The sequence below is a fragment of the Emys orbicularis genome, chromosome 18 (assembly GCF_028017835.1).
Source record: "Emys orbicularis isolate rEmyOrb1 chromosome 18, rEmyOrb1.hap1, whole genome shotgun sequence".
NCBI lineage: Eukaryota > Metazoa > Chordata > Testudines > Emydidae > Emys > Emys orbicularis.
In genome coordinates, this window is record NC_088700.1 from 14,092,144 (window position 1) to 14,118,857 (window position 26,714).

At 52.7% G+C, this 26,714-nt stretch overlaps 1 protein-coding gene and 1 non-coding gene across 2 annotated transcripts in view; both read right to left on the reverse strand.

Moving 5' to 3' along the window:
• The window catches only part of ENG (endoglin), a 57,921-nt gene extending 35,003 nt beyond the window's left edge, over nt 1-22,918 (reverse strand). The window contains exons 1-2 of the mRNA XM_065419014.1: nt 22,861-22,918; nt 6,034-6,185 (exon numbers count right to left, since the gene is read on the reverse strand). Of these exons, the coding sequence (XP_065275086.1) occupies nt 6,034-6,185; nt 22,861-22,918 (210 nt within the window). The remainder of the gene's footprint in view (nt 1-6,033; nt 6,186-22,860) is intronic.
• TRNAR-UCU (transfer RNA arginine (anticodon UCU)) lies at nt 7,729-7,821 on the reverse strand. The gene is made up of 2 exons: nt 7,785-7,821; nt 7,729-7,764 (listed from the first exon to the last, which is right to left on the reverse strand). It is a non-coding gene; the product is annotated as a tRNA-Arg (tRNA).
• Nucleotides 22,919-26,714: the final 3,796 nt, after the last annotated feature.

The window sequence follows — 26,714 nt, forward strand, 5'->3', positions numbered from 1 at the left end:
TTTGGAATGTTCAGGCTCTGTCGGAATGCGGAGACAGCAGCCGTTGTTATTGTTACTGTTTATTATTTGTATTACTGAAGCGCCGAGCAGTCCGAGGCATGGCCCAGGACCCCACTGCGCTAGGTGCTGTATCAACACAGATCAGAACAGTTGTATGAAGGAAGGATCTGAAAGGAGAGGTTGCTTATGGCAACTCCAAATAGCTTTTAAACATCCAGGGATCTCGTCCTATAGATCCTGAGAGATTTCGCTGTCACCACAATTCTGGAAACTCTTTCATTTTGTACAAACAACAGACTGTCCCTTCCAGCCTCCCCCCGAAAAAGCAGAACTAGGTAAGCATCAGCAGAGCCAGTGGGGAAATTACGAAGGCCGATTCCACAGAGTCTGCAGTTTTCTACCAAATCTAAGCGTTCATTTGAAAAGACCCTCTGGCTGGATTGATTCTAGGGACCTCCTGCTCCAAAGCACAGACAGGTACCACTTGAGCTAATGGACCGATGCCGTTAGCTGGGGGAAGTAGCAGGCAGATAGTCACTGAGGATCAGCTAGGGGGAAGACGTAACACATTTTGTCAGTGTGCCACATGCTTAAAAAAGCCCCACACAGGCAGAAATGTCCTTTTTGTCATGAAGAGCCAGTAGAGCATAAACTGACCACCTGTCGCCTTGTCACCCTAGCTTTGGAAAAGGGTGGTCGCCTCACAAATGGTCTACAGTGAAAAAAGTTACACCTGCTCTCCATGAGAGAGGGAGCATTGTCCAATGGCTGGAGCAAGCGAGGGGCTGTACTTTGCAAGCATCTAAGAAGACAAGGTTCTTGTCTCAGGGAGCTTACAATCTGACTCACATGGACATGATCATGGAGAGCAGCTTGGGTGAAAGCACTGCAGTGCAGTGGGAAATTTTAAGCCAAAATTCGAATGTTTCACACAGATCCATTTCTCTTTCTCTCATTGGCACTATGCTCCTTATAATCCAGTCTCTCTCGGGGAACATTACTGGCATCAATAAAAACCAGGCTTCCACTGCATGATAGTGACTTGCTATAAAATCCTCCTGATAGTGTAGGATCAACAACTGCCATTTCACTTAGTAATATCCAATCAAAGCTCCTTATTGCCTGGACGCGATACACACACAACTCCAGAACCACAGTAGTGAAACTACTGAAGATGAGCAACAAACAAATATTATGATTTAGCACTCACAGGAAGAGTTCTCTTTTATCATCAGGCACTGAATGTTCTGCAGAGTACTCAGGGCCCAGCACCCCTCTCTCTCTCACTGGTTTTATCCCCAATGTATCTCCCTGGACTTCAGTAGCTGTAGTAGGTTCTAAATAGCACTGGAAAGAGGCAACTTATTAGATTTAGATCGCTAAATTTAGGATGCCACATTTGAAATTGCTGGCTTTTATTAGTGGATTTAAAGCAAGGATGGGAAATATAAGCTGTGTCATACATAGAACTCACTCAAAAAATCATGGGCCTAAATTTTCAAACATGACTTGTGATTTTAAGTGCTCAACTTACAAAATCTTCCAGGGACCTGATTTTCAGAGGGCCTGCGCTCAGCACTTCTGAAAATCAGTCCCCTTGAAGGTGTCTTGAATTGGGGACCCAAAAGCGGAATCATCCAAAATGACAAAGCACTTTTGAAAATTGAGGCCCGTGATTTCTAAATTTAGAACAGAGTGATTCTAGTTCCATTTGGTTTTGCCAAAACTCAGAATCAGAGCTGCTGCGTGTTGTTTGTTTTGTAAATGTTGTTCCCTTGAAAGTCCGGAGCAGGAATTAATTTCAAGCAAGAATGTTTATAGTTTATGTAGCCCAGGCCTCCAGGTAGCTAGAAAATCATCTTTTCAAAAATTAAATTCCCCTTGGAAAAAAAACAGTGGAAAAAAACCAGTCGCTTCAATTAAATGGGAGAAATACTTCAAGACATTCAGAACAATTTAGTGGAAACTCAGAACAATTCAAAAAAGTTCTAGAGCCCAAATGAAACCTCAACACCCATTGATTCTCTCCTCCATCATTTACAGGGAAACCGTCAAGGTTGACAATCTAAAATATGTCCAGATCTGTTGTGTCTATATTATATAACTAAACTATTGTTGTATGTAAAGTAAACAAGGTTTTCAAAATGTTTAAGAAGCTTCATTTAAAATTAAATTAAAATGCTGATCTTACGCCGCCAGCCTGCTCAGCTCTCTTCCAGCCTGGGGTTCTGTTCACATAGGCCTGCAGTGGGCAGAGCAGGGCGACTCAAGGTCAGGGCAGAGGGCTGGGGTGTGTGTGGAGGTGCAGGGCAGAAGGCTGGGTGTTGGGGGGGACTTGAGGTCAGGGCAGAGGGCTGGGGTGTGTGTGTGGGTGTGGAGGTGCAGGGCAGAAGGCTGGGTGTTGGGGGGAGGTCAGGGCAGAGGGCTGGTGGTGGGAGGAGGTGCAGGGCAGAAGGCTAGGTGTTGGGGGGGACTCAAGGTCAGGGCAGAGGGCTGGGTGTGTGTGGAGCTGCAGAGCAGAAGGCTGGGTGTGGGGGCGGTTCAGGGCAGAGGGCTGGGGGGGTGCAGGGCAGAAGGCTGGGTGTGGGGGGGTTCAGGGCAGAGGGCTGGAGGGTGTGTGGGGGTGCAGGGCAGAAGGCTGGGTGTTGGGGGGGACTTGAGGTCAGGGCAGAGGGCTGGGGGGTGTGTGTGGAGGTGCAGGGCAGAAGGCTGGGTGTTGGGGGGAGGTCAGGGCAGAGGGCTGGGTGGTGGGGGGAGGTGCAGGGCAGAAGGCTGGGTGTTGGGGGGGACTTGAGGTCAGGGCAGAGGGCTGGGGTGTGTGTGTGGGTGTGGAGGTGCAGGGCAGAAGGCTGGGTGTTGGGGGGAGGTCAGGGCAGAGGGCTGGTGGTGGGAGGAGGTGCAGGGCAGAAGGCTAGGTGTTGGGGGGGACTCGAGGTCAGGGCAGAGGGCTGGGTGTGTGTGGAGGTGCAGAGCAGAAGGCTGGGTGTGGGGGGGTTCAGGGCAGAGGGCTGGGGGGGTGCAGGGCAGAAGGCTGGGTGTGGGGGGGTTCAGGGCAGAGGGCTGGAGGGTGTGTGGGGGTGCAGGGCAGAAGGCTGGGTGTTGGGGGAGATCAGGGCAGAGGGCTGGGGGGGTGGGGGTGCAGGGCAGAAGGCTGGGGTTCTCGGCTCATGGCAGGGGGCTGGGAGGGATATGCCCTGTTCCACCCCCTTCCCCACCTCTCTCTGCCTGCTCTACGGAGCTGTGTGCAGGCTGCCACTCGGCTCTGCTCCACTCCCTCTGCCCCTCGCAAGGGCCATCGCCGGCGGGGAGAGGGAGGAGGAGGGGCAGAGGGGCCGGAATGCACCAGGCTGTGGGAAGAAGCGGGGGAGGAGGGAAACTTGGCTGCTGCAGGACCAAGCTTCTGCCTCCTGCCCCCGCAGGGGAGAGCGGTGGGCGGGGGGGCTGAGTGGGGCGGGGGGCCGGGACCCCCCTCCACCGCTCTCCCCTGCCAGAGCAGGAGGCAGAAGCTTGGTCCTGCGGCAGCCAAGTTTCCCTCCTCCCCCGCTTCTTCCCCCAGCTTGGTGCATTCCGGCCCCTCTGCCCCTCCTCCTCCTCCTCCTCTCACCGGGCAGGCAGCGTGCCACTCAGAATCGGCTTGCGTGCCGTGGTTGGCAAGCGTGCCGTAGGTTGCCGACCCCTGGCTTAGAGGGATAGAATCACGGGCCAACCTAGACCTCTAGCAGGGGCTAACCACTGTTAGCTGCCATGGTTACTAACCCAGTATTACCCATTGGCGCATGTAGACACACAGGGTCAGAGCCTGCTGACCTCAGCAGCCCCCTGCCGTGCCAGCTGGATCTGCCCCAGCCCCAGCCGCACCAGTCGCCCAGAGCAGCCCTAGCTCCTCTCCCTTTAATCGATTAACCATTTAAACGAAATATTTTTTAATAATTTAAACAGTTAATTTTTTAAACGATATTTACATCCCCACCCCTCACCAGTCATTCTGAGTTCTGCTCCCCTACCTAGCAGGGAACCAAGCTCAGGCTGCCAGCTCGGTAGCACAGAGAATGACTTCCCAGCCTACTGGTCACTATACATAAAGGATCCTTTCCCAAACAGCCATACCAGACCTCTGTGCTGGGGCAGATTTTCCCCAGGTCCAGGGGCCATTAACTTAGGCGTAGTTTGACAGGTTAACCAGTCTATATTTGGTGTGTGTGTATTTGGTGGCTCCAGTCAGGCCAACGGGGCTGCATGGGGGGGAGAGGGGGGAATTCCATGCCTGCACAGGGGCGCCATTTCAGATTTGGGGGGGTGGGCAACTTTAACCATGATTCGAGGGGCTCCCTAGGCAACTGAAATCTCCTTATGCATCCATTAACCTTTTTCACAGATGCATCACATTGACGGTTCATAGTCATCCTGTGACCAATACACCAGCTCTTTCTCCTCCACTGTCACTTCCAACTGGTAAGTCCCTAGTTCACAGCAAAAATTCTTGTTGTTAGTCTCTAAATGCATGACCTTGCACTTGCACTATTAAATATATCCCATTTCTATTACTCCAGTTTACACGGTCATCCAGATCTTGTATGGCATTCCAGTCCTCCTCGGTATTGGCAAAACCTCACAACTTTGTGTCATCTGCAAATTTTATTAGCACACTCCCACTTTTTGTGCCAAAGTCAGTAATAAAAATGTTAAACAAGGTTGGTCCCAAGACCGATCCCTGAGGAACTCCACTAGTAACCTCCTTCCAGCCTGACAGTTCACCTTTCAGTATGACCCATTGTAGTCTTCCCTTTAACCAGTTCCTTATCCATCTTTCAGTTCTCATATTAATCCCCATCTGCTCCAATTTAGCTAATAATTTCTCACGTGGGACTGTATCAAATGCCTTACTGACATCCAGGTAGATTAGATCTACTGCATTTCCTTTGTCTAAAAAAATCAGTTACCATCTCAAAGAAAAAAGAACGAGGAGTACTTGTGGCACCTTAGAGACTAACACATTTATTTGGGCATAAGCTTTCGTGGGCTTTACACAAAGTAAAAAACTATTTCCCCATGCTAATTTCCCCCCTACTGTTACTCACACCTTCTTGTCAACTGTTTGAAATGGGCCATCCTGATTATCGCTACAAAAGTTTTTTTCTCCTGCTGATAGTAGCCCACCTTAATTGATTAGTCTTGTTATAGTTGGTATGGCAACACCCATTTTTTCACGTTCTCTGTGTATATATATCTTCCTACTGTATTGTTCACTGCATGCATCTGATGAAGTGGGTTTTAGCCTACGAAAGTTTATGCCCAAATAAATTTGCTAATCTCTAAAGTGCCACAAGTACTCCTGTTCTTTTTGCTGATACAGACTAACAGGGCTACCACTCTGAAACCATCTCAAAGAAAGATACTAGTCACTTTGTTACCATCTCTTGAATACAACAATTGTAGAAAAATCTACAATTACCATTCTATTATTGAAACAACAAGGAGTCCGGTGGCACCTTAGAGACTAACAGATTTATTTGGGCATAAGCTTTCGTGGATAAAAAAACCTCACTTCTTCTCCATGCATCTGAAGAAGTGAGGTTTTTTACCCACGAAAGCTTATGCCCAAATAAATCTGTTAGTCTTTAAGGTGCCACCAGACTCCTTGTTGTTTTTGTGGATATAGACTAACACGGCTACCCCCTGATACTGGACATTCTATTATTGCAGTTCACCAAGCTTGGAACAGATCAGTTAACTTTAGGAAACAGCCTAACAGCCCTTTCTTATCTTAATCACCTGTTAATTACTGTTTATAAACCAAAATTCTGCCTCCCTGCCTCAGGGGTGCAAGCAGCAGCACGTCTCCTGTCTCCTCTGCAGAACTCCTATATTGCAGTTTTGGGGGGGGGCAACGCCCTCCCTTGCCCCCCCACCCCAAACTCTGCCTATGAAGCCATATGCCCCAGGCAGTGAAAGCACCTGGTCTGTCTGCTGACAGGAAGCACACATTGTGTCCCTGCGTCTCTCCCCTACCCTCCAAGCCCCCCAATCACTGACCTGCTTCTCTATTTTCACTTGGAGAACGTGGACTTCCTGAGGTTTCCCCACGGTGCTGCGGCTCACGCAGCCGTTCACAGCCTTGCCTGTCGTGTAAGACACCTTGTCCTTCGCGATCTGCTGAAGGGTGCAAACATCAGCAGTCGTGGGACCTAGAGGGGAAGCAACTCAATGTCAGTCATCTCGCTGCAGTACAGAACAGTTACAGTGAGAAGGGGGCTCAAGGGGGCAAGGAGCACAGGAGGATGGGAGAAGAGAGAAGGGCCTGGGACATCAGGAGGGGAGAAGGAGCACAGAGTGGCCAGGGAAGGGAAGGGGTCAGGGATGCAGGGGGGAGCCCAGGAGAGGATACAGATAAAGGGCAACTGAAGCATTAGCTAAGAAGCCTGGGTGGTAGGAGGGGAGAAGGCAGAAGGCTGTGGTGCATTGTCCTTATTGGAACAAGAGGTCCCTGGGAGCCCATCTCCTGCTCAGGACAGCAAGAAGGGGCTCCAGGTTGGGGGCACAGGAAGAAGGTGCAGCAGGAGCTGAGAAGAGACTTGCAGGTAGAACGTGTCTGAGCACAGGGGGTTGGGATGTATTGAGGAAGCACAGCTGTCAGTTATTAGATGCTGCCAGTGGGATAAGGGCTAGGGGTTTGGGGGGGGGGGCGCTTTCAGCTCCAGTTTCCAAGGGTTTACAACGTCAAGGTTAAACATTTGCTTTGGCAGAACACTTGGCCCTGAAGGGGCTGTTCTAGAAGCCATAAATACAGGAAGGAAGCAAGGAAGGACAGAAGGACGGAATATCTTGAACCGTTCCTAGGTTACTGAAAAGGACATTTCCTCAATCAGCTGTAACTGCGCTTTAAAAAAGTAACCAAACAGGATTCTTCCTAGCGTTTTGGCTAAGAGGTGGGGGAAGCACCAGCTTACCATGAATACACCCTCTCTCTGGAGAACACATCCTGTCTTTGCAGCTGTATGGACTTGGTCAGGGAGGGCATTATTTGCAAGCCACTCTCCATCCATGGTGGAGCTCCACTGACTTTCATCAGTGTCTGTCAGGGCCAACTCTAAGACTAGCTCCAGGGAAAAGCAGCAGCAAAATCATTCAGACACTAGAACTATGCTGATAGAGAGGAAAGTCCAAATTAAGGCTACGCTCCCGCCTTTCGTCCTGTGCCTGGGTAACGACAGACATCACAGGTCAGCCCTGGGCACTGAACCCTGGATCCCCAGCACTAAACGTGTGAATTGCTACCACCTGAGCTGAAGGAGTAACTCCATTAAGTGGTACCTGCAGTACAGTCATATCCACTGTAAGCCAGCCACAGAGCGGGGCTGGATAATACACCGAATAGTGGGTTCCACCAGCATAATGTAGGGCTCTCCAAATAATCTCATAAGCCACATATGCTGCTGTACTTTGTATTACTGTAGCACCTAGAGGCCCCAATCCAATGTGGGCCCTATCGTGCTAGGCACTGTACAAGCATATAACAAGAGATGGGCCTTGCCCTGAAGAGTTTACAATCCAAGTAGACAAGGGTGGTAGGGGAAACAGAGATGAAGTGACTTGCCCAAGGTTACCCAGCAGGTCTGTGGCAGAGTCAGGAACAAAGTCCAGGTCTCCTGAGTCCCAGCCCAATGCCTTATCCTAGAACCATAGGGTTAGAAGGGAGCAAAAGGGTCATTTAATCTAACCCCCAAAATATGACTCTGGTGGGACTCGAACCCACAACCTTTGAATGACTTTATCTGTCACTAAGCTAGAAGTCCAATGGGCTGTCCATTGTGCCACAGAGCCTCTATAGCATAAGCTTAGGCTGAGTTCCTCTGAGCAGTGTCCACTGACCTTAGCTGCCTTTGAGGGACAGTGGGCGCTGTCCTGGGCTTTCTGCTCAGCATCCCCCTTTGGTTCCCTGATTTTCAATCTCTGACCTCACCCCTGCTCCTATTTTTAAATTTGTTGCCCTACATACCCACTTGTGGCCTGGGATTAGCGGTTCTTCCCCCTTAGCTATGGTGGGGGGCTTTCATTTTGGGTGGGCCTAGACCCACCTTTCCCAGATCCCGCAAATAGCACATCATACTGCCTACTCAGCCACAAATCTTCTACCTTTAAACACCCCCATGCTTCGGGGGTTGAAATCCTGACCCTTATTCAAAGTGAAATTTTCAGACCCATCCATACAAAACTGACCATGAATCAATCGTGAGATCTCAGCATGCCAGAGCACAGAGAAATACGTGACTCGCACACCCACTCTGGGGGATCAGAGCTCATGCTTCAGGATATGAGCGGTCAATTCCCACCGAGGTCAGGAATCCCGGCCCTGCTCCCCCCCACCTAAACACACAGCATTTCGCAACAGGCCAAGTGCTCAATGTTGGGGCTTTTCAAAAATTCCTCTGAAGTGTCACATATTGGCCGCTGCCCAAGGCAGGAGATTGAACTTACTAAAGCTCTGATCCGGTATGGAAAATGCTATGTCCCTGCTGCAACCAAACACTTGACAAAATCATGCTATACCTTTCACAAACAATTGAGCACAAGAAGTCCCCCAAGCCACATACACCCCCCGGTCTGCAGCACAGCAAGAGGAAATCGGAAAGATCAGAAGCTGTTATTTAAGTCATCTAAAAACCGGGGCACGCAACATTTTACTGAGGGGACAATAACAATGTGCCATTCAAAAAAACAAAACAGAAACTCTAAGTTACTGGAATGCATGTGGAATCCTTCTTGTAAGAGGCAAGTTAGAGACCTGATCCTGCAAGCAGATCTTACTCTCGCTGACTGCAATGCAGCTGATTGGGGAATTGTCCCATCTGAAGGCAATGGGACTTCTGAAGCCAAAGGTGCTACTCGGCGTGAGTAAGGGCGATCAGAATATGCCCCTCTGGCTCTGTTTGGCAGAAGCTGAGACTAGAACTGGCCAAACTGCAGGAAAATAAAAACACAACAATGTCGAGGAATATAAATAAAATACATATTTTTTGTGTGGCCTTTTTGCCCTGACCTTGGAAAAATTTCATCCTGCTAGAGCTGAGATCCTGGAGAAATGGGTGAGGATATGGCGAGACATCTCATCTCACACAGACCACCAGGCAACCTGAGCTGGATTCAGACCAGCAATGACCTAGAGGTATTTGGTTCCATATCCCTAGGGTGACCAGATGTCCCAATTTTATAGGGACAGTCCCAATTTTTGGGTCTTTTTCTTATATAGGCTCCTATTACCCCTCACCCCCGTCCTAATTTTTCACACTTGCTGTCTGGTCACCCTACATATCCCGCAGGAACAAGTCCCCAGCTCATGGCACTTGCTGCTGCTGAAGGGCAGGCATTGTCCACCCTGCTCTGGATGAAGGGGGGACACGGAATTACAGTAGGGGCTGGGTGGTTTCCCCTTTCTGCATCCTGAGGTTCTCATTGATATTAAGGAGGTGAGGTGCATATAGGGAGAGAACAGGCTCCGTGGATACAGAATGTCGAGAATGACAGGCAGGTTGACAACTCTCTGTCCGCCTGTGTGAATGGCCAAGGCAGGGAGGGACAGGAGCTGTCAGTGCTATGGTGGGGAGACCCCTTTCCTACAGGCAGCCAATGAAGACCAGGCAAAGGAAGAAAATATACTAATTAAAGTGTGTGTGTGTGTGTGTGTGAGAGAGAGAGAGAGAGAGAGAGAGAGACAGATGGCTTTCACTGGAGGGATCAGAATTGTTCAGTTGTCTGTCCGAGGCCCTATACAGCTAACAGCTAATGGAGATTCTACTTTGGCACACAGGCCTGGACTATCAGAGCAAGATCTGATGTCCCTGCTGCTTCTGTTAAGTTCCTAGTGGCCCTGGCATTCAGCACTGCAACAGCTGTGAAGCCTTAGGTGCCTACAGACGTTTTACAACAGCATCCTCGTGTAACAAAGGATTCACTAGGGTGATGGTGGTGGTGAATTGTGACACACCATGAGCCCTTCCTTAAAGGGAGCTCAATATCCTTTGACAAATCTCCTGAGTCCGATACACAGAGGGAGGGAGACTGAGTCTGAAGCAGAGGGGGTGAATCGGGGTCCAACAGCTGGGCCTGGCTGCCCCCTCAGGGTAATGTTTTCTTTGGAGATGGCCAGCCACTGAAAGGATTTCCATCACTTCCCTCTGGGGACTGACGCTCACCAGTGGCTCCAGACAACTGCATGCAAGCAGAGGCGTCTGGAGGCAGCGGGGCTTGGCCGGATGCTAGGCCCGGATTGTCCAGACGCCCTGACGTTGAAGGAGGAGAAGGGTGGATGACTGGACGATGCTATCTACAGCTCCAGTGAGTGACAGGAAATGGAAGGCCCAAGGAATGGGAATGGAAATTTACACAGATGTGTCGGCCATGCTGAATGAAAGGAGGCTGGAGAGCAGGAGAATGTGTTATGGGGGGAAGGAGAATGTGTAAGGGGGGGAAGCTGCAAGGTCAGGGTGCTGGTCTTATGTAAATGACAATCCCTTAATTTGCATCTCTCATGAACACACATTCCCCTTTACAGAAAGCACAGCAGTGGCCCGTTTCCCAGAATTCAAGTCGGCAGCAGGGAATGAGCTGTAGGAATGTAGGCCCGGCCGTGCTCCTTCCTGGCTGGCACCCGGGAAACTCCGGCTGCTCCGAGACGCGGCTCTGTTGTTCCCTGTCCTAGGCTGGGTGGGGACCAAGGTTGGGGTGCTGACCCCTGCTGCTTGCCCTGGGCAGGGAGGGGGACCTGGCTGCTCCCTGCCATCAGGGGCTGGGCTGCTGGGACCGCTCCTAGCCCCTAACTTCCTGCTGGGGGGCTTCGGGCTGCTGCTCCTGGGGGGAGGGTGGCTCTGGGCCTGGCCTGCTGCTCCCCCGCTCTGGGACTGCTCTTACAGTCCTTGGCTCTAACTGTAGAGATCCCACCTAGAGCAGCCCTAAGCCCAGAGACGGAGCCTCGAGCATCCACTCAGGGGACTGAAGCACATAGGTTTGAACAGTGCAGGGAGCTGCTGAACCCAGGGGCCTCCCAGCCCCCCAGGGATCCTGGACTGGCCGCAGTAGGAGGGAAGCGTATTGGGAAGCCCTGGCCTAGGCTGACATCTGCAAAGCCACCGAGGGATTTGCACACTCAGATCCCACTAAAGCCAACTTCCATCTCAGCCACTTCCCCAAGGCCGCAGGCTGGGACACGGCTGTGTAGCTTGTCCCATGTCAGACACAGTCAGGCTGGGGGGACGGGGGAGAGAAGGAGTTGGGCTCAATGCAATGCATTCAGCGAGCAACACTCAGGCTACTGTGCCAGCCGGAGCCCCCGCTCGTGCGGTCCAGTCCCTTACAGTGTTAGTAATAGTAGTGAGCCCCGTGACAGCACTTCACAGCTTCCCCATTAGTCACCAAGGGGCATGTGCTCACCACCCCTTCCCTGAAGCTGCAAGGCCAAGGTGGGTCCCCATTACTGTGCCCTACCCCCAGCCTTTGATTTTTTGAGTGGCCCTCAGTGCTGCTTCTGCTCAGAGCTCCCCCAAATCAACAGAAACATGACACCGATGGGATCTACTGGGTAACACTCCATGGCAGCGATACTCAGACCTCAGGGGTTCAGGAGCCAAATTAGCGACCAACAGTACCCAAAAGAGCCCCCGTCGTGTGAGTTCATGGTTTCATTTACTACAGTACTAGTCATATTTAAACAGTATGATAGGAAAATGTTTATATATATATATATATATATATATATATATATATAATGTATATGCCTGTGTATATATATACTTACACTGTTATTAACTTATTTGCTGTGAGAATTATATATAATATATATATAATTCTCACAGCAAATAAGTTAATAACAGTGTAAGTTGATAACTTAATTGGTTAATAACATAGTAAAAGGATCCTGATTGGTTAATAACTTAGATTGGTGAATAATTAAATCCCACAGTGTTTTAATGTCATGTGCTGCAAAGAGCCGCAGGGGACACATTCAAGAGCCACTTGTGGCTTGCGAGCCGCAGTCTGAGTATCGCTGCTCGTGGCCAGGAGCTCAGAGTTGATGATCACAATGGTCCCTTCTGGCCTTAGGATTCTTTCTTGATCCTTTCCTTGCTTGCTCACAGGGTCTGAATAGCAGCAGTGGAAATGGACCGGCGACTTGTTAATTTCACTCTGCTGTTGGGCATTGCTGGCAGAGGAGCAGAGCTGTCTGCCTTTAGACTCGGACACCTAATCCTGCGTCCCTTTACGCTCTGTTCTCCTTCGGACAGTTTGCTTCATGAGCATTAGAACTAGGAAATATCCTAGGTAAATCCACACACAAGCACAGGCACACACTTTTAAACGACAGCTTACGTGCAGGGCTGGCTCCAGGGTTTTTGCCGCCCCAAGCGGCACAAAAAAACCCAAAAACAAACAAACAAACAAAAAAGCCGCGATCGTGATCTGCGGCGGCAATTCGGCGGGAGGTCCTTCACTCCGAGCGGGAGTGAGGGACCGTCCGCCGAATTGCCGCCGAATAGCTGTACGTGCCGCCCCTCTCCGGAGTGGCCACCCCAAGCACCTGCTTGGCAAGCTGGTGCCTGGAGCCGGTCCTGCTTACGTGCTGCCGAAACTGGTGGCTTCACCCCTGCCACCCCGCAGCACAACACCACACCACACACACGCATCGAGGAAATCTGCCTCTGGTAAAGATTTTTCAAGCTCTGCTAATGGGCTTGGTCAGCTTCAAAGCCCAGTTTCCTGCACCCAGTCTGCAGAAGATGCGACTGCAGCTGTGACTCACACAGAGTGACAGCTGAAAAGATGGGGGGTGGGGAGAAGAGAAGTCAAACAAGGAGAAGGCAAATTCCAAACCCGCCCTTCTACTAGGGTCACAGACCAGGCCTCGTCCAGGACGCTGTGTCCACTACCCACCTATTGTCCTGCACTTCCTCGACACACCAACTAGACCAGCCATGCAGTCAGCAGCATCAGGAGGAAGATAAACAGAGGCTTATCTGGGCTCCACAGGCAGCGTCACTCTTCCCCTCCAGCCCTACCCCAAGCAGCCAGTCTAGGGTAATTCAGCCAGGACTAGACACCAGACTCCTGCGGCTGCTCAGAACACTAGACAGGCCCGATCTGTGTCTAGCGTTATGGCCCCGATTCCGCCTCGCACTGAGGGACTAGCACACAAAGGGGAAAGATTAGATCTCCGCGGCGACCGGGAGCTGCTTGGGGACTGTTTCCAAGGAGAACGGCACTGATCACTTATGGCTGAGGGAGATTATCCAACCGTCTGGCCTGGGTGTGAAGCCTTCCACCTACAAAGTGACAGTTGGACCACGCCGGCTGGGAGGAGCCAGCCACTCAGCGTCCTAGGCTGGCACAGCCAGCAGGGGAGACCTTTCACCTGGCGAGGCAGGAAAAGACAGGCCAAGGCTTCCCTCTGCCCCATCAGCTCTTAGCCCCCACTCATCAAAACATTGCCCAGCACACAAACCATTCCATCAAATTCCCCATGTCCCTCAGCACCCCGCCCCCATTGCTACATCACGCCGCGCTCCTGCGCCCAGCAACTCATCAGCCGCCCAGTGAAACACCTTCCCCCTACAATCCGTCAGCCCCACGTCACTTAACCCTCCCTTCGGCTCCAACAGGGCACCCCCACCCCACTCACTGCCCCCTTCCGTTCCATATATCACCCAACCCCCACTTGTGCTCCATACCCCTGTTATATGCTACCAGAGGCCCCCATCACCTAATGCCCTGACACATCAAACACCCCTGTCTCACCTAAGCCTCCTCCTGCTCCCTTGGCTGTGTACATGGTCATGTCCCCAGTTCATAGCACTGTCTCTGCCCTGGCCAACCCCCCCCCCCGCCCCCCGCCATGCTCCAGCCCCTTTATCAAGGGGCCTTCAGCACAGTGCTCCTGACGCTGGACTCCTCCCCTGCCCCCAGATCATAGGGGCCCAGAGTCCACCTTTCTCTCCACTGTCCCACCCTCTCATGGGGTGCAGATGCTGAGAAGGGAAAACCTCATCTCTTGTAGGCGCTGCCAGAACAGGATTCATCATCCCGTAAGCAAGGCGTAAGGGCCTCTCTGGGCTGGCAGCGTTACACTCAGGCTCGGCAGCTCCCCATGCCCGCTCCGCATAAACACGGCTGGCTCCTCACCTCCCTGCCAGGCCCCGCTGGTATTCGTCAGGGGGGAAAGCAGCCTGGCTCCAGCATTATGTAATGATCAGATAACACAGCTCAGCTGGGCCCAGCCTGCAGGGCCCCGGGGCCATCAGATAAGAGAGCCTTTTATTTTTGTACTCCAGGAAAAAAAAATCTGTTCAAACTCCTTCCCTCCCATCCCCCCCCCCCCCCCCCATCCCAGCGCAGCCGAGACCAGGGAGCTGGGAAGGCCCTGACGCGTCACCCTGTCTGCCCAGAGCATGGGCCTGGCGGGGGGGTGGGGGGGGGGGTAAGTTCTGTTTTCTATAAGCAGATCAAGGAGACGCTAACCAAACAAGTGCAGAACAATGGCACTGACCCTGGGGTGCAGTGGCATGGAGGAAACCATATGCATAGATGGGGTGGGTGGGAAAGAACTCCCATACAGACACAGTCTATGACCCACAGTCCAGGGAGAACTGAACAGATCCAGGGATTGATAATGAGATTTGGAGCCTTTCACCTCTAGGTTGATGGTTTCAGTGGGGACTAACCATCACGGCCATGAAAAGCATCTTGGCTTGGCACACATGGAACGAGCTGGTGGGTATCAGTCCAGGAGCCATGGCCCAAAACCCAACACCGCTGTTGGTACTAACTGGCCCCTCGCTGGCTGTCTCAGCAGAGAGGCAAAGCTTGCCTGGGCCATGGAACGTTAACTCTCCTCTCTCCAGCTCACCATTACGGGGCAGTGCCTGATGGGGGGCGGAGATGGGGGAGAAGGCTCCTCTGCTACTGCCATGTCAGGACCTTTCCTGGGGATGAGCCCAGAGCATCAGCCTCTAGGGCTTTCACCAGCACTAAATCATTTAAAAACCAAATACACACACAGAGCTCTGGCGCCACTCACTCACTAGTGCGAATCACACCTGGTCTGGGCTGACACAGGGGGAAGATTCTGGAGTTGGTTGCTATTTCTGGCCTTTTAAGGGTTGGGAACTTTACCAGTTTGCTCAGTGGGATCACTGGGAGTCCATTTGCATTTATTATTTACTTGTTTCTGAATCAGGCACTTTCTCTTCCATGTCTTGGGCACTGTCCGCGCCTGGTCAGCCCAACAGGCAGATTTTGTAAGGCTAAACCTAAGGCCGGGAGCCCTGATCCTGGGAGGATATACAGGTTTGTCAATTCTGCAGTGACACTAACAGCTGTTGTCATCAATTCTCATTTACAGGCTGAGGAAAACACAGCGAGTGAATGACTGGTGAAAAGCCAACAGGACTCAGAACTCTTCGCTTTAATAACTGATGGGGCTGTTAGTAACTCAGGGAAGACATTCATTTAAAGTGTTTTTACACTGACTGTGTCAGCACTTAACACTTTCACTCCCCATGATTTAGTTAGTCAGAGTCGCTTGGGTCCTTCTGCTTTTCAGAGCTGATTTATTACCGCTCCGTCTTCCTGGACTGGCTGAGGAGGTGACGTGAACTCGTTGGAGGTCATGCAGTGGCTCTGTGGGATTAGAATGAGAATCCAGGGCTCTTTGCTGTGACCAATGGACCACACAGACCTACCTGCCATCTCTGCCAGTAGGAAATTCCACTGGGGACGTGACATCTGAAAGCTCCAAGGAGCAGATGTTCAGCAGCAAGCTGGGCTAGCCAGCTCCAGGACGGACCGCCAGGAAATCTACAGCTCCGGCTGTGTGTTAACTCATCAACCCAGGAAGGTATTTTACTAGGTTAACTAACCGCAGGCACTGCATGCTGCAGTGATGGAAATCCACAGGTCAATGGAGTAGGTGAAAGCTGTCTCGGACCATTTCCCTCTCCCGTCTTGGCTAGAGAAACTCACTCCCTAGGGGAGGGGAAATTGATGTCCCAGGAACCAGCCTGTTTCCGGGACTAAGCAAAGGGAATAACCCCTTTTCTTTTTGAGCCTTTCTGCATCATTTCTGCTTGTCTGTTCCGCCCTCTACACGATACCTGGGAGATCGCCGAGGTGCCCCGGGGTTATGGAGCCTCTTTACGGGCCTGGGATTTAAGGGAGACAACGCAGAGTTTTGCTGCTGGAAATCCAGCGCTAGCTCAGAACTACAACATGGCTGATCACTGTCACATAGACACCTCTCTCCTGGCCCCGCGTGTGAGGGAAGTGAGGCCTGGGAGGCAGGATCTGCTGCCAAGCCTTTGTCCCGTGGCCGTGAACGGGAATCTGGTGATTCACTGTGGCTCATGCTGTCCAGGCTCCTAGCCCTGTGTTGTCATTATCAAATACAGCAGAGCCTTTTCCTGACCTCTTCTACACAGCCCGCAGGATGACATGAGGGCAGCGTAATCTACCCCAGCTGCCACGCCAGGCAGAGCCAGGTAAACCCAGGCATCTGAGGACCCCTAGGACAAACCCCTAATTCCACTAAAGGCAGCACAAACGTTCCACAGCTCGCTTTTTCATGTTGCTGGTGCTGATGGATACAGTAATAGCTGGATGAGATCAGCACACCGGGACACAATCATATGATTCAGATCCTTTCTGTGAACTGGAAAACAATGCCAGTAAATGACCAGCAACACAATGGGATGCCAATTCATAGCAGAGTGCGCAGACAGTGGTGGGTGTGATGCGGGTGGGGTTTCGGGGAGGGAGGTCTGGCTAAAAGGGGAGGCAGCTGACTGACGTGGCCATGCTGAAGGGACTCAGGCGTTGGATCCCGATTAGCCATTCACATAGCGCCTTTCACCCCAGAGCACTTTACCAACTCATAAGCAAACGATACACAGGGCTCACTCCAACAGTCCCTGAAACAGCCCCCTCTGGGGTGGGACGTGGCAGCTGCTTCATAGCAGGCACCAACGCTCGGCTACAGTTTAGGACACAAAGCGAAAAATGCCTTTTTCGACAGAAAACGCAGCTGGCCTGTTACGGAAGGCAGAACATTAAAACCCACGGTGGAATTCAATCCGGGAAGTGACGTGATCAGCAAGAGGTGTCAGGGGCCACAGGTACCTGAGTGCTGTCTCCTAGGACACAATTGTGGTGCTGGCCAAAGGAAGAGTGACACCTACTGCATCACCGACACCCGCAGGGGAGCTCTGACCGGTCTCTCGCTAAGCACTCACGCAGTCCAACACTGCTGAGCTCGGGCCAGGCGGCAGGAGCACAGCACAAGGGGCTACAGAGACGGCTACATGGCAGCTGGGGAACTCAGCTTTTCCTCCACTTGTTTGGGAGGCTTTTGAGTTTTTCCATAACTAGGGTTTTTCACGTTTTAAACCAATTTTCTACTTTGGAAGTGAGGGACAGGGAATCACGGCGGGGAGGCAGATTTTCATTTTGCAGCTCTACTTAGTGTCACTGGTTCAGGGTAACTGCACCAGTATCCCCCGCCATGGTCCCTCAAGGGCACCCACTTAAGGTTTCTGGCTCCCCAGCCGTCACCTCTCTTGGGCAGAGACCTGCATCTCTCGCCCTCCTGACCAGTGTTTTAAGGCTGCACAGCTCCGGGCCTTACACTGTGACGTCCCCAGCAAGCCAGGCTGCCTGCACTTTGCTTTCTGTCCGAGGGCTCTGAACAGTGCCTTGCCCGCAGTTACAAGTTACCACCCAGCTCTTTCTAAGCCAGCCCAGCACCTTTATTCATAAGGTAAAAGCTGTACAGAAAAAACATGTAAAAAACCAAAGTTCCTATACATGTGCTAACAGCTGACCTGAGGTCACCCGCAGCCTTAGAAGGCCCTAGCAAGCCAAAGACTTTCCCACTCTTCTGCAAGGGTTGGGGCCCTTGGGCAGAAGGTCCTGTCTGTTTGCTGGATCAGAAAGAAGGCCTGAGCCTGTGCGAACCCAGCTTTTTATGCAAACGGCCTTGCTTTGTCAGATGGCGTCTGGACAGACCAGCTGGAATCAGTCTATGCTCTCTGGAGATGTTACAACCTGTGTGATTTGCCGTCGTCATCTCCCACTGTGTGTGGTTCCTGGAGAAGTTGGGGTAGCCCTCCCCACGGGAGTTAAGTAAAATCCTTAGCCCCCAGTGATATACAAACTTCATATAATACAGGCCCCAAAGACATTGCACAGGATTGCACCACCTGTCACACGGCATGTGGCAGCTCCTAGCCGGTTCGTAGATTATAAGGGCAGGAGAGGACATTGGATCATCCAGTGTGACCCCCCCTGTAAGCAGGGAACACTCAGCTGGTCTCCTTCCTGGGCTGTGGCTGGGCAGTGCCACACTTAGCAATGCCCAGCTCACCCCTGCCTGCATACAGCGAAAGAGCTTCTCATCCCCGGGTGATTCTGTCACTCAGAGGGGTTGGTGTCAGACTCCTCATGCTTTCCGGGAGCAATGGGAAACACACACTGGCCTGCGGCCACTGAGCCAGCGTGCCCATCCCCACCTGTCATTCAGCATAGACCCAAAGGCAGCCCACTGGGAGGACAGCAGCTGCCATGTAGAACGTCGATGGTAGTGGTGAAAGGGACGATCCACAGGGTGCCACCAAAGAGGATGAGGACCCTCTGGGGTTTTACTGAAGACATACGGAGCCAAATTCCCCCCAGGCGTAAGACCAGAGAAGTCGTAGGGTCCACCAGGGATAGACTTGGCCCAATGTCCAGTCCCCTTTGAACCAGATTATCCAGCCACACGGGAGTTCTCCAAGAGAAGCCACTTTAACTAGGTCTCCTTGCTCTGTTGAGCTCAGTGCCGTGATTAGCACAGTCCTTCCCCACCTGCAGGGATCACACAAGCACTAGGGACGCACCTTCCCTCAGGGATTCATGATCTTGGGACACAGCTTCTCTCGTTCTCTGGGAGCTGCTCTGTTCCCATACTACCGGGATCGCTGTTCTGCAGATGCGTGTGCTCTCCAGGTCCTGAGATTCCACATTGCTCTCCCAGCCCTGCTCGTTACAGTGCTGCCAAAGCTTATGGTTTTAAAACAAGTCCTGATTTGGTTGGGCTTCGTAAAGCTCCAGCTTCTGGAGTCATGTGATTAGGTGAAAATCTCAGCTGTAATTTTTTACAAGATGGGTTGTACAGAAAAGCTTGAAAATGTGACTCAAATGCAGCCCGAAAGCTCAGAAACAAAAGGCAAATCCCCCTGCCCGAGACATTTTACACATTTTCTAATAGTTTGTGATTTTTAAGCCACTCTGATGCTTGTTGGGTCTTGATGCGTGATTTCTGAATGCTTGGGATTGGCAAAACTGGGTTAAGCTGAGTCAGGGAAATTCCACCCTCATCCCTAGCCCCTGCTGAGTGGGAATCTTGCAGTTAGCCCAGTGGTGATCTCTCCTGAGCTGAGCAAACTGCAGAAGATACCCCTGAAAATGCTTCCATGCTTGCCAGCCCTGCTGGTTCTGTGGGCCAGGGCCCTGAGGCTTACACATTTAATATATGGAGATATACCTATCTCATAGAGCTGGAAGGGACCCTGAAAGGTCATCGAGTCCAGCCCCCTGCCTTCACTAGCAGGACCAAGTACTGATTTTGCCCCAGATCCCTAAGTGGCCCCCTCAAGGGCTGAACTCACAAACCTGGGTTTAGCAGGCCAATGCTCAAAACACTGAGCTATCCCTCCCCCCTTTAAAAACCATCTGTACCCACTGTTAGCCAAAGCACGCCTGTATTCACACCCTACACATGACTGGAATAGTCTTTGTACAAAATATGCCTTGGGAGGTATCATTCGAACACTAGTAACTCACTGGTCAATAATCTCAACAACGTACATAGTAACCTTATGTGTAAAGTTCTGACATCCCCCTGTGTGATGTTGAAGGCACATGTTCAAACCTGCATAGCCCTGACTAGGTGGAACTGGTCAAGCAGGCCTGGCTTAAACAAAGGGATGTGTATTTTGCATATACGCTGTAAACAGAGTCTTCAGACAGTGAGAGGGGGAGAAAGAGGACATAGAAAATCTGCATTTCAGAATCCACAGGTGAAAAGAAACAGCATAACACCTCTTTCCTCTTTTCCTCCAGATGCCCTGTCTCCTTGCTCCCAACTGGAAAGAACTTTAACTAGGGGGCACGCTCAGGAAAACACTTTTCAAAGGGTGACAGGACTACAAAAGCGAGAGGCTAAACATCCCTGGGTCTCCCTCCCTACCCACCTCTCTCTAAGACAAGAGACGTTGGGCTGACCTGAGAGTTTGGTCAACAATGCTACTGGAAAGCTCTGGTAAGAATTTCACCTTGAACCACGTCTAGTTTGTCACGGTTAGTACTAGGAAGCATTTTGAGCTTTATTTCTCTTGCAAGCGTTTCTGACTTTAATGCCATATACTTGCACTCACTTAACACTTAGCTCTTTGGACTTCAGTAAACTTGTTTGATTCTCTAAACAAACCTACTCCAGTGTTGTGTGACCTGCGTGGGGAACTCCGCTGAAGGCAGCAAGCTGTCGTGTACTGATCTCCTTAGAGGGGCAAGGGACTGTCTGGGAGGGGGCTAGACAGTGCAGAACACACGCCTTGGGGAGATGATTCGGGACTGGGCGTGTGTTGGGGTCACCCTGCAGGGAGTAATCGAGGCTGCTGGAAGCCAGAGTGTGGCTGACGTGCTGCTGACAGGCTGCTGGGGTCACTGCTGCTGGACATACACAGACACTCAGGACGTGAGGAGCCCAGGTTGGGAGCTACAGCAGCAAAGCACTGTGAGGCCCCCTAGGAGCAGGGTGGGGGTGACGCAGCCCCTCACTGGTCTGGATTGCACCCTGGAACGTCATGACCATGTTATCTCCACAGCCACGATCCCCCTGGAAACTTGATCTTGGTTTAGAACCGATCTCCGCGGCCAAGCCTGCCATGTGTGGGACTGGGGTAGAGCACGGTGCTGGCCTGGCTGTGTGCACGAGATCACAGAGTGTTATAAACCAGCGTGGAATCGATGATGATTTTCACAGCACGTCCCTACTACAAAGCTACCCTGCCTTGCTAGATATCCACTTAGTCCGACCCTTCAGCAAAGCCACAGTTCCAGCTCTGCTATCTGCTCTTCCAGTCTCATTCTTCAAGGGAGCTAACAGCTCTGGCTCGCTCCCCTTAGCTCGTTTAGTTTCTTTGGTGTGTATTTCTGTTAATTCGCTCACAACATTCATCCCTTTCAAATCCTTGCTCATCCTGAATTGTACGTTTCCCTCCTACCGTTGCTTTACTCTTTGGCCTCAACACTTGCAAGATTTTATGAGGGTGAATAAACACAGCTGGGGGCTTTCCCAAGCATCTCACTTCTCCAGAGGCAGTTACCGTAGAGAGCGGATTTATCCCAATCCATGGAATTTGGCCAAATTCCCAATTTCTTTACAGTCTCCGTTTTCAAAGGCTCGTACGTTATTTTCATTTCCCCTTTCCCCTCTCCCCTCCCTGCGCTGCCTGGGACCTTTACAACCCAAAGCGAGACAAATAAAACTGGGGTTTGCACTTTTCTAACATTTGTTTCGAGTTTTCTCTTTACTAATCGCAGCAAGCCTTCAAGCTATTTCCTCTGCAAAACTCCAGCGCTCAGCATTCTGGCTGCAGCCGCCCGAGTTTGATTTGACTGAGTAATCAAAAGATGTTTTACACCAAACACAACCGGCCGGATCAGCCTCCCTCCCAAGCCGTCCCACTGGGGTATGCGCTGATTCACACCAGCTGAGGATCCGGCCCCCTGCATCTCCCAGCACTAAGCGCTCATGTCAATCACCCCTAGCCCAACACTGGAATGGGAGAGGGGCCCTGAGCAGCGTTGCATAGCCCAGGAAACCCCTAACAGCCGTTCAACTGGCCTTGCACAGCGTTTGAATTCTGGTCTCATATTGTATCCGAGAACTGAGATTTATCTGGTGAGTCACTGGGAAGCCTCAAACCACCCCCGTCCCAGGCCCAGGGGACAGGGTATCCTGCCCTCCTTTAGCTATTTTTCTGCAATTTGCTTTCTTACTTGCTAACTATGGGCCCGATCCAACTTCCATTGACGTTGCCCGACGGGCTCTCATTGATTTCAGTGGGTTTTGGATGAGGCCCAGGGAGCCCGATCCTGTGAGCTGCAGATTGCCCTTGGCGCCCACTAAAGCCAACAGCGCTGAGGGCACTACAGGAAACACTCAGCACTTGGCAGGATCTGGCTCTAACAGCAGCAGGCTCTAGACCTCAGGCTGCAGTCTCGGGCCCTGTGTGTGCGCCCGCCCGCCGGGAGACTTCACAGATAAGTCACTCTCCACTCGGCCACAGGGAGCACAGGCCTAGGGACAGCAGAGGAGGTGCCGGGTGAGCTTTCCCGGGCTGCCCAAGGGAGTGACTGGCTGAGATGGCGCAAACCGGAGAGCTGGGGAAGAGTCAGCCAGCGATGTGGGGGCCCCGGGTTGCGGGGAAAAGTGAAAGCAAAGCCGGGTTTCGCTCTGGGCTTTTCGCAGAGCCAGCCAGGGGCAATGGAGACGCTTGTGGAGTTCCCACCGGCTACGAGTTCCCGGTGCAAGAGCAGGACTGTGGCTATGTCGCTGGGGACAGAGCGGCGCCCGGCCTGGGGTCTAGCCCACCAGTGCCTGTGAAAGTGCAGCATGAAAACGGGGCGCTTGGCTCAGCTGGCTTCAGGGCTAGTGTAAAGATCCAGCCGCGAGAAGGATGGGGCGGAGCAGGAGAATACAGAATTAAACCAACCTGATCAGCCAAGCGCCCCACACCCAGAGCCGCCCGCCCAGCGCGCAGGCAAGGAGGAGTCACTCACTTGTGCGTATCGGTGTGCAAGAGAGCAGCAGCGCTGCTAGGAACAGCCCGGCCTCCATGGGGTGGGAATGCCGACTCCCCGCTCTGCCTCTCTTCTCAGCCTCCCGGCTCCTCTTAGCCTGTGTCCAGAGGCAGGGGCCTCGCACCAGGAACCCCCGATGGGCTGCAGGGTTTCGCTACAGGACCGAGGAGAAAAAGCCGGAGGGAGGGGAAGCGTCTCCACTCCAGCCTTGGGGAGTTTCAGAGCTCTCGGCGATGGAGAAGTGGCGGCGGCAGCAGAACCGGAGCCGGTCGTCGTGGGCTGGCGAGGCGGCTGCGCCCGGGCTGCTCCGCAGAGTGGCTGTGCTGGGTAGGACTCCCAGTGCCTGAATGGGCAGCACTGACTCAATCCAGCCCTGATGACGCGGGCGGCAGGAAATGAACTCCCTTTAGAGGAGGGTCTGCCAAGCGATCGCCTGCCAAAGGAAGAGAGGAAATGCTGCTTTCAGAGGCCTGGAGCCTCTGCTGGAGGTCATGCTCTGACAGCCTGAAGGGAGCTGTGGCTCAAGACAGACGGAGAGCAAGGGAGGGCGCCTTGCACTTTCGGTTCTCTCTGCAGGGAGGAGTGCAGCGGAGATGGGGCTCCCAGCACATCTGGAGCTCCTGGAAGTGGCTCCGCTTCCTGGCCTCCGTGTGGGTCTGCATTTCCTTGTCTCCTGCCCTCAGCCAAGCCAGTAACCGGCATGGCCACGCCGGGGAGTGATTGCTGGCTTCCTGGCCAGATTCTGCCTGGAGACAGATAGCTGGGTTTGTGAGCGTGCCCCAGTGCGGCTGCAGCATGTGTGTGGACACCACCCTGTTCTCAAGTCCCAGCCACTGAATCCTTCCTTTAGAATTCCCGAGAGGGAGTGTGGTGTAATGGTTAGTACCCAGGCCTGGGAGTCTATTCCCAGCTCTGCCATTGACCTGCTGGATAACCTTGGGCAAGTCACGTCACTGCTCTGTGCCTCAGTTTCCCCCATCAAATGGGGCTGCTAATCTCTGCCCGCCTCTCGGGGTGGTGGATCTAGAGTGCTCTGGATGGAAGGGGACAGAGACGGACAAAGCATCTTCCTGCGGGGTCTCCCAGTGTCATTTCAGGGGGTCCGACGGGAGTTTGACGGGCTGTCTGAGAGGCCAAACGGGGAGTTCACATGCCCAAGCTCAACAATATGGGGCACAGTGTCTATGCGATGGAGAACACAGACACTGCAACCTCTCCAAGGGCATCCTCAGAGCCTGCCTAGCACAAGCACCTACGAGGGGGGCAGGAAGCTCCTCAGGCAAAGCGGTAACAGCATTAGAAGGAACGTTTCTCTAGGTTAGCAGCAGACCCCACCCCCTCAACACAGCCTGGCAGGACTATGTGTTCTCACTGGCGTACGGCCGATGGCACCACTCCATGTGTAGTGCTGAAGAAGTCAAAGGGCTGCTCCATGCTACAATAGCAGCTGAGGCAGGGGACCCAGTTATAGTGCCGATGGGCTCTTAGCTGTGGTCTGTCCCTGGACATGGCCAAGGCTTTAGCCTGGCTAGGGAATACAGCGGAGGTCCTAGCGAGGCTACAGCATGGAACTGCCTTGCACCCAGGTCAGGGGACAAGCATGTTGTTACAGGCTATAATTGATGCCCGGGCAGGGGCTTAGTCCCATGCCCATTTGTGAGAGCACGAGTGACTTGTTAAATGCTCACTAAGGACGTTGCTAAAGAGCTATTGTTGATATAACAATGGGACTTCATGACCTCAGACGCCAAGGTTCCATAGTAGCTGGGGGAGGGAATCTCCGTTTCTGGTGGGCTTCATTCCCCTATCAGGCCATCCCAGCAGATCCTTCCAAAAATGTGTTGTTTTTTCCCCCAGCTGTTAGAATGTACCAAAGGAGAAGAATGGTTGTAACTTCTCACTGGAAGGCTCTGGGTGAGCCCCAAGGATTGGTCCCCCGGGCCGGGAGGCTTTGGCAAGGCAACGAATCCCACCCGAAGCAGAGAGATTCACCCCCACCAGTGGACCCTGGCCCCCAACTCCAGTAAGTCTCAGCATAAGCAGGCTAAAGGAACCCCATCTGCATGAAAGGGTGGCTAGCGCCACGGAAGGGCTGAAGGGCTCACAACAGCGGAGCACCAGGGATGTCCTGGGTGAGAGGAGGAGGAGGCTGGGACTTTGCCGGGTTGGGTCTTCACCTGGGGCAGGTCAGGGCTCTGTTTAGATCTCAGCTTGTGACATGCTGCTCTCGCAGTGTGTGATCACCCCCTCTGCGTCACTCTCCCACAGCCCTGCAGCAGCCTCTCAGCAACTCCTCCGCCCTTCTGCGCTGCCATCTTGGCCCTGTCAGGTGGTGCCACCATCTTCTATCGTCCTGCTCCTGAACCCACGACGCAACACGCCCCCTTCCCCCGATGGGCCCGGAGACTCCTGTCAGCAGCTTTTCTGAGGCGTTCCTGGCTCCCTCGACGACTCACTGGCCATCCATCTCTAGGCGGGCGGGGGACCAAGGGGCCCTTTTCCCAAGCAGGCATCCAGAGCCCACATTTGGCCGCTCACACCAGCTCAGAGGCCTGGGCAGGCACCTCCAGCAGAGAGGTGAATTGTAGAACTGGGATCTGGATTTCGAACACCCCAAGGAAATCGGAGGCATGTTTGGCTCTGGGGAGGAGGGCCCACAGTTCCCAAAAGTGATTTCGGGTGCCCAGGGGGAACGCCTGTTAAGGGACCTGATCCTCAGAGGGTAGATGCTCAGCACTTTCGGACCCTCAGGCCCCACTGAGGTGCCTCATGCTGGGCTCCCAAAAGTCACCCGTTGCTTTTGGAAATGTAGGCTGGGGTGTTCGGTTTGGGTCCGTTTCTTGATTTCACTCCCCTAGATGTCAACGGAAGCATCCAAGGGTAGGATCTGACATCCCAGGCTTGGAAAGTGGCCTGCGATGTCTTGGTAGAAACAGTTGGCCAGGGATCAAAGGCCGGAGCATCAGCAGCTGTTTAATGGCACATAAAATATTTGTGTAACTTGTGGGCGGGGAACGGGCGTCTCGAGGACTCAAAAAACAGAGCGACTGGCTTGGATACAGGCCTGAAACCAGAGCGAGGAGCCATCCAGAAAGCTAATAGATCTAGCAGAGGAATGGGCCCAGCTGGCATAAATCAATACAGAACTAATACAGCCAACAAGCCACCCACTGAGCGCAAGATGGCAAAATACATGCCGGAGTTGGGATCCAATGGGTGGGAGGCAGCGATTCCCTCAGCCTCTTTCGATACCCCTCCCTTCTGCTTGGAACACCGGCCTCTTCCACCAGACCCTCCCTTAAAACACGGTCCACAAGGACTCCTCCAGTCTGGCCCTACATCCGGCGCGTAACATGTCTGGTTGAGACTCAGAGCGTGTCTCTCTCCACGCTGCACAGCCCTGGGCATGCTGACAGTGCTTTCTCAATAGACTCCTTCCCCAGTGACTAGTCACTTCGGGAGGATCAAAGACGCAACAAAGCCACACCCGGAACGGTGCAGCACCTAGGACGCAGCTGCATTCCCCCCTCCCTGCTGTCTTTGGCCGTCTCTAGATTCGATCGACAGATCGATTTGGCCTTCTGGTGGGGGGGAGGGGAGTGCCCTTGCCCGCACACACAAATTTGTTATGATCAATTTTTCCCTGGAGAGTCTCCAGCTCATGTTACCCTGATTACAGGTTGGGATGGACCTCAATCAGAGCAAGCTCCTTGATTGTAGAATAGACAACAGGACAGAGCTGCATTCAGAATGGGGGACACGGATCGCCATATGCCAGGACCCGGCTGATGGAAACGCCACCCTGCACCCTGTGACCGCCTTTTGTCCATCAT